We start from the raw sequence: 7103 nt of genomic DNA, 5'->3' as shown, positions 1-7103 counted from the left end.
AGCCGCCACCCCACACAACGGCTTTCCCTACTCTCTACAGTCTTCCATTCTCCGTTGCTAATACCAAAGGGTAAAACGGAATCACAGGAATTTGATCGGGAAGAGTAGAGAGCATGCTGTGCCTATTAACGATCAGGGAACCTCTCTTTTAAACAAGGTTTTAATTAGGAAAGTTTAAGTCAACATGTCTCTGTCTTCTGCGAGAAAATATAGTAGATATGTACGTTATGTATACATCGATGATATTTCGACGTGAAAGATTAGTTTACTCTCCTTTACTATCTATATTTATATACCTATTATTTATTTTTTGTTGAAGTATATATAAAAATTTAGCTACAGATCTAAAAATAATTTTATTTGGACCTTTAAAGTAATAAGGTATGTAAAACGCGCTTAAACTGTTTATTAGAATGTTTTTGTTATCAATGTTTAAGTTTTGATATTCCAAAATTATTTGCAGATCTGTATCTAACTAAATTTTACTTTAGCAAAATCATTCTTTCGGTGTAAAAAATAATGTTTCTTTGAACGCGCGCGCGCTAATATAGAATAGATGTGGTAAGGTGTTTCGATTTATATACCTAGATTATTTAAAAAAGACGTAGGTCGTTAGTTTTAAAATGAAAACTGAGTCTCTATTTATTTTACGATATTCCTGTTCTCATTCCTGTATTGTTGTAATTCAATTTATATACTGTATTCGTACAATATGAAATGCTCATTTCGCTAGTGCCGTCGCAAATTGATGCGACGCTTTCGAAGTAGCTATTCAGAAATCGTCCGAGATACCTCGTCATCGGGCGCGGCCACGTTGCAACGTCCACCGATAAATGGAAAGCAAACGAGGGGGTTTTGGCACAGAGAGGCCGAGCGATTGGCAAACATCGGTTTCGACGCGCGACTGACGAGAAAAATTTTCAATTAGCCGATGCACCCGCGGCATCGCGTAACGTCGCTTGCATTCGTCAATACGACGATGCACCACTGCTCTTCGCGGTCGTGCCGGAAAAAGAGGCCGAAATTAATTACTTTCGGCGTCAACGACAGATTCGCAGCTGACGGGGACGATCGATCGTTGGCTTGATACGATTAAATCTCGTCCATTCTACGTCGATGCACCTTTTTGCGGCGTATAACACTTTTTTTTCTCTTCGTTTGCAACCCTAAGACGTTGATGGCACCTGATGACGAAAGAGACTAGACTGTTGTTCAAAGGACGTTGCGCGAACTGTGAACAAACTTCGTTGAATATTCATCGTGTAAAGAATTTATATCAGCACTGAGAAACACGGTTGTTTCCGTGGAGATCCGCTTGGGATTAAATACGATTGTCGGATTTCGCGTTCGCAGTGTAGCACGACCGTTATTAACATCTGACACAGGAATTTTTACGAAAAGTGATAATCCGCGTAAAAAAAAAATTCATGACGAATCGGCGAATAAAACATATATATTTACAACGTGCGTTTCAATCATCCGTTACTTTATTATCCGTTTATATTCGTGAAAAAATTCTCGCAGCTATGGCATGTAAATGCGTGCTTAAAGGCTTACAATTTTCAATCCGCGCAAAAAACTATTTACATACGTCACTCGCCGGGACATTTCGAAAATCAAAAGCTACAGGGATTTCTGTTTCGTGCAGTTAGTTACCGTTCGTATGAAAGAGGCTGAATTGGAACAGGAGCCGAAAGAAAGAGAGAAGCGACTGCTCTTTGATATAATGCTGCGGATTGCCGTAATTCTATCTTGTATTAAGCGAAGCGTTTTTCGCGCCGCGGTTAAAAAATTTACTCCAACAAGAGTATACATCCCGTCACAGACATGACAATGGAATCTCTCGTCTCGCCAATTACACTTCTTTCCATTTATCTTTTTCTCGCCGTTAAAACGCTCATCCTTCTTTCGTGCATAAATTCTCTGTGCAGCAGTAAGTCCTATTGAATATTATCAGACAGTTTCCAAAAAAGCAAGATGATATCTTTGCAGCTTTAGACGCTTGGAGGAGCATTTCCTCCAGTATCTAACTAATAACAAGCATGTTGTTTTCAGAGAGCGATGATTAATTATGTGGCTTTCGGAATACAGTTTCGTTTAAGTTATTGAAATAATTATATTGAAATATTATAGCGAAATATTTAAATTGAATGTCATTAGGGAAATATAGTAGAATGTACTCCGCGCGAATGAAATGTCCTTTTCGTGAGAGAAAATTAAGGACACAGTACAATACTGGCAACAACAATACTAGTATTTCGTATTGGCGAGCTTGCCGTTGCGGTGCGGTGCAGCGAGAGCTGCAATAACAGTATCTTATTTAAATAACCAGTCGTGTACTTTAGTAACAGCTCTTCAATTGCTACGAGTCTCGCTTTTCTTCGTGTTCCATGATCTGTATAACATAGTTATACTTGAAATATATATTCGAAATTCTTAAGAAATATATTACTAAATGGTGAAATTTAATATCCTTCTCTTTTTCCGCTGATAATTACTACGTTTTGTTGTATTCTTCATATATTTTAATGTTTTTTTAAACGTACAATATTTACGTATCATAATACGTGATACATAATCTAAATATTCTACATTTATTGTATCACAAATACAAAAAGTCTCTTAACATATCGAAACTAAAGCATTACTACATTTCCTGCGAGTAATAATTTTCTATACCAAGATCGCAACGCGATATGGCAGGATCGTTACGAAATTCAGGCTTACACCACATTCAGGATCGACTTCCGTCGTCGATGTAATTCCGTGAATTTTACTGCAGTGATATGGCACATGGATGGTAGCAGTGTAGCACACGCAGCGTCTATATACCAGCGAATTTCATTTCCTTCGGATTTAATCGACGTCTTTGTTTTTGACTCGCCGACCGTGAACTCCATGAAACGCAGCAGCTCGCGGGCGTAATGTTAATTTTTCGTTTCTTCCTTCACGTCCGTGGGTCACGGCTTTGGAAATCGCCGTGCCGGCGAAGCGAAGTTGAACGGCGAGTTGACCGCGGTGTAACACAGTCGGCTTCACTGATTGCCAATATGGCAGAGTCCATAGAGTACAACACCGCACCACTCTATATCTGGAATAGTCGCGGACCCACAATATGCCGCGGGCGTTAATTTCCTCGTGAAACGTATTGCGCCCCTGCGATTCAATTGTTCCACCCCACGGCGTGCTATGCCACTATGGCGCTCATCCGAAGCTCATAATAACGTGTATCTCTGCTGACCTCTTGTTCACATGTTGTGAGACCACGCGCAGATGTTAGGGCCCATTCTAGAATCATTTTAGAATCGTTTTTATCCTGACGGAAAATTATGATTATTTTTTTTATATCTCTTGATTTTGACTAATTTGATGCATAACGTACATATTCATTTTCCTGTAGTAAACCAGAGAAGTGTTGATTCAAACTTTACTAATTAAAACTATGTCGAAGGAGAAATTCCCTAAATGAATTTTCATTAGCGCAACTTGCTCGTGTATGTTTCATTTAGCTTTCTGTGTACTAAGATGCGGCTTTAGGGGATTAGATTGTTATAATGCAAAAATGATAAATAACGGTCCGGCTATACGATTTTCCAATTGAACAGCGCCTAAAGGTACACCCGCGTCGTGGATACAAGAGATCGAAACCACGATTTTCCCAGCCGCAAATTTACAGTGGCGAAGGCTATACGGTACCAACAGCAAATACGTTTCAGCTAGTACAAATTCTATGACAGCGACACAGATTAAACTTTAGGCCTTGGGGTAACTGGCTCGAGGCGCTCAGTCGCCGCGCTAGTTTTCAATCCTCTCGCGCTCTTCCAACCCCTCCCCCCCCTTTCGCCATCGTCGTGCAAGCAGCATTGGGTGATTGTTTCTCTCGCGGCAGGAAACAAATCCGCGACAACGCGACAACGCGACGCACGCTGCACTCTAACGGTGCTTCGTACCAACGGTATGCCGCGCTGCAACAAAAGCACACCGCACATCGCTCCGCGGAGTGCTGTTTGTCGCTTTCGCGTCGCGTGTTTACGCACTGGCGCACTGTAATGAATTCGAGATGGTCTTCCAACGCGTGCTACTCTCCGGTTTTGTTATATCCCACGTTTCTCTATGTATTCGATTAGTCGCGGCATACCGTATACATTGGATCTGCGTAGCTACATGTTCGGTTCCTAACACGTCCGCACTACGGCGCATTGATGTGAGATTGCGATATATGTATACAATATTGCGGTCATTCGACGTGGGGTTGCATTATATAGTCGCGGTCCTTTCGCAAACTCGGTTTAGTTTTCGCCGCAGCTCGATATCGTAAAATGTTGTGCCAATACTGCCTTCGGATCGTACAGTATAAACAGAGCGTATTTGAGTTTTCGATGTTCATGAGTTCCGAATATCAAATAGGACGAAATGATATTTATAATTCAGAAGAAAACTACATTGGAGAAAATAGAAAAATAATTTTATCGATACAATCTTGTTATATATATAGAACCTGTATCATATAATGGGTATCATATAATCGAAAAATTAGTTTGGACGCTCGCTACGTATAAATATCGCGTACAAATTATTTAAAAAGAGAGATTTAAAAAAATAATAGTAAAAGTAGCTCAGAAATATTCACATCGAATAATGCATCCGAAATAGAACGGAAAAAAGCGAGGGAAAAATGTAGCGTAATGAAAGGCACGGAAGTGGAAGCGCGCGCTGGATGTTTTTTTTTCTCCGTGATGGGAGAGTTACGGCCGATTCGTTTGTTTGTTTAATGGCATTGATTATTCAAGGGTGTCTACGTCACTTTCGTAACGTTCCATCTCGATAATTTCGACTGCCCATCTACCCCGAGGGTTGCTAACTTCCCAAGTTGCACACCGTGATCGATACAAACGACTGAAATTTCTGATACGAGTACACTGTGACGTGAATGTATTAGACGATGTATTTCTTACGGTATGATAGATTTGATAACGCAAGCCGCGCGTCTTATCAAAGTCTATGTAATCTGCATAATACGCGTAATATTTGATGCGAATCAGCTCTGTTCATTCAAAGAATAAAAATACCGAGAGTCATTTTTACTTGACTATTATATAGAATGTACCACGGTTCGCATTGATCAGATAAATTATTCTTGTTTTTTGCAGTTAACCTTCGGTAATTATATCGCTGTAGACGAAGCTGTCAGATATACGCCCCATCCGGATGATCCCACCAAGACGTTACTCACACAAGAAGCGGTGGTCACCGTCCGAGGGGTACCACTGACCAACTACATGGAGGATCTCTTAGCTTCAAAAATCTCCTTCAACGCGAGCAAAGTAAATGATCTCTTATTATTAAGATATTTCTCTTGCATATGCAACTTACTAAAAATTTGACGAGGTCGAATATTGTTATAAATTATTATTTGTAAAATTATTTTTATTTACAATTCCGACAATATGAATCATGACGTATTCTAACGTTTAGGAAACGAATGTTTTTCTACGATCGAATAAACAGAGAGATGCACAAAGTATCTCTTGGGAAACATGCAGACTTCTGTCTGAGAAATTTTTCTATGCATGCTAATGACGCTTTTTTTCAATTCGGCGAACGGTATCGAAGATTTGTCATGTTTCATAAAAAATGTTTCATAAAACGGTGATATATTTGCGCATTTTATAAAAATTTATGAATGACACCGGCTGCAATAGCATCACGCGCTTCTTCGCGTAAGAAAGTAATATTTTATTTTCGTTTAAGGGTCGACAAGGGTTGCAATGGGTGATCAACAAGCTCGAATCCGAGATGAAGGAGTTTGCCTGAAAGGCCCGGCCGCCGTCGCGAAACTTCTAAACTGCCGCTATCAGCACAACACGAGCGCCGGCGTCGATAGGGAGCGGCAACTTCTAGATCGAACGATTACGCGGATCAGAAGAACATTAACGTCCCGGGCTTCGTTAGAAACGAGCAGATGATTCGCCGCGAGCCATGTAGATCGCCTAACTGAATTTTGCGAAACTTGTTACTAACCGGTTTGCATGAACGTTCTCTTTGAAGAGCGATTGCCTCCGCAACAGTACACTTGGGTCCAGACTTGCGAGGATCTGTCCACGGACGGGTGAGATAACGACTGATATAGAAATACGAAAATACATAGATTTAATTAAAACGAACAAGTACAATGGTTGACATGGCGATTGGATGGCAATAATTCCAATGTTTCGATCCGTATATACATCTGTCAGCAGATTACTGACCCGTAATGTGTGTTCGTATGAATTTACTTACACTTAGACAATTTAAAATATGTGAATATTCATCACAGTTTAGGAAATTCAAAATTAATAGTATTTATCGGACGGATATGTCAATATTGTATGTAATTTATATTTAGTTTAATCGTATGAAAATTTTTTAAATTAGTATTAGACATAATTTCTGTACAACATTCATAAATTGTTTCTCGTTTATTCCCCCTTTTCTTCTATATACTCTATCGCCTACTATTTATTACATATCATTTAGTATCGCAAATTAAATTTTTGTTCGGTGGTGCGAGTTGTACGTCCTAGGAAACCTATAAGCTCAACACACGAACAGTCCCATTGACTGGGCGAAGACGAACAATGCAGACACAGACCTTCGCGAAACTATGTTCCTCGGAACTATGTTCGCCGGACTCTCATTCCTCTTCAGTCAAAGCTCTGATCGCGGCGAGGAGGCAACTTACATCGCGTTCCGGAATCACTGCACGATCCCTTTGACGCGTATCCGCATTCGAGAATTGTACCGTTGTCGCGACTAATTAATTTCGCGGTTTTCCCTTTGTCGGCACTTTGTTGACGTATACGGAACGTTTACAAATCACGTCGATTTTTTTTCCCTCGCGTTAGCTTTCACCGATCTCACCGAACTTTTTTCGCGCGGATATTTTATCCTTTTGGTCGATGCGATCTGTCTAAATCTACCGATTGTTTTTAAATCCCAATTGAGGTATGAAAGTACTCAGCCATAAAACAAGCACCGAAAGAGGTACTTTTTGTATCAAAGAGTCAAACGAAAAGGGAGAGAAAGGGATGAATTTACGTACGGCCCATGCGAACGGACGAGCG

At 40.3% G+C, this 7103-nt stretch overlaps 1 protein-coding gene across 1 annotated transcript in view; it reads left to right on the top strand.

The window, feature by feature from the left end:
* The window catches only part of slmo (PRELI domain containing slowmo), a 24631-nt gene extending 18286 nt beyond the window's left edge, over window positions 1-6345 (top strand). The window contains exons 4-5 of the mRNA XM_018451409.1: window positions 5151-5324; window positions 5752-6345. Coding sequence (XP_018306911.1) covers window positions 5151-5324; window positions 5752-5814 — 237 coding nt within the window. The 3' untranslated portion in view covers window positions 5815-6345. The remainder of the gene's footprint in view (window positions 1-5150; window positions 5325-5751) is intronic.
* Window positions 6346-7103: the final 758 nt, after the last annotated feature.

Source organism: Mycetomoellerius zeteki, unplaced genomic scaffold (assembly GCF_001594055.1).
Source record: "Mycetomoellerius zeteki isolate Tzet28-1 unplaced genomic scaffold, Tzet1.0 scaffold310, whole genome shotgun sequence".
Classification (NCBI taxonomy): domain Eukaryota; kingdom Metazoa; phylum Arthropoda; class Insecta; order Hymenoptera; family Formicidae; genus Mycetomoellerius; species Mycetomoellerius zeteki.
Note: the sequence above shows the minus strand (reverse complement) of the source record. Positions and strands in the feature narration are given on the sequence as shown.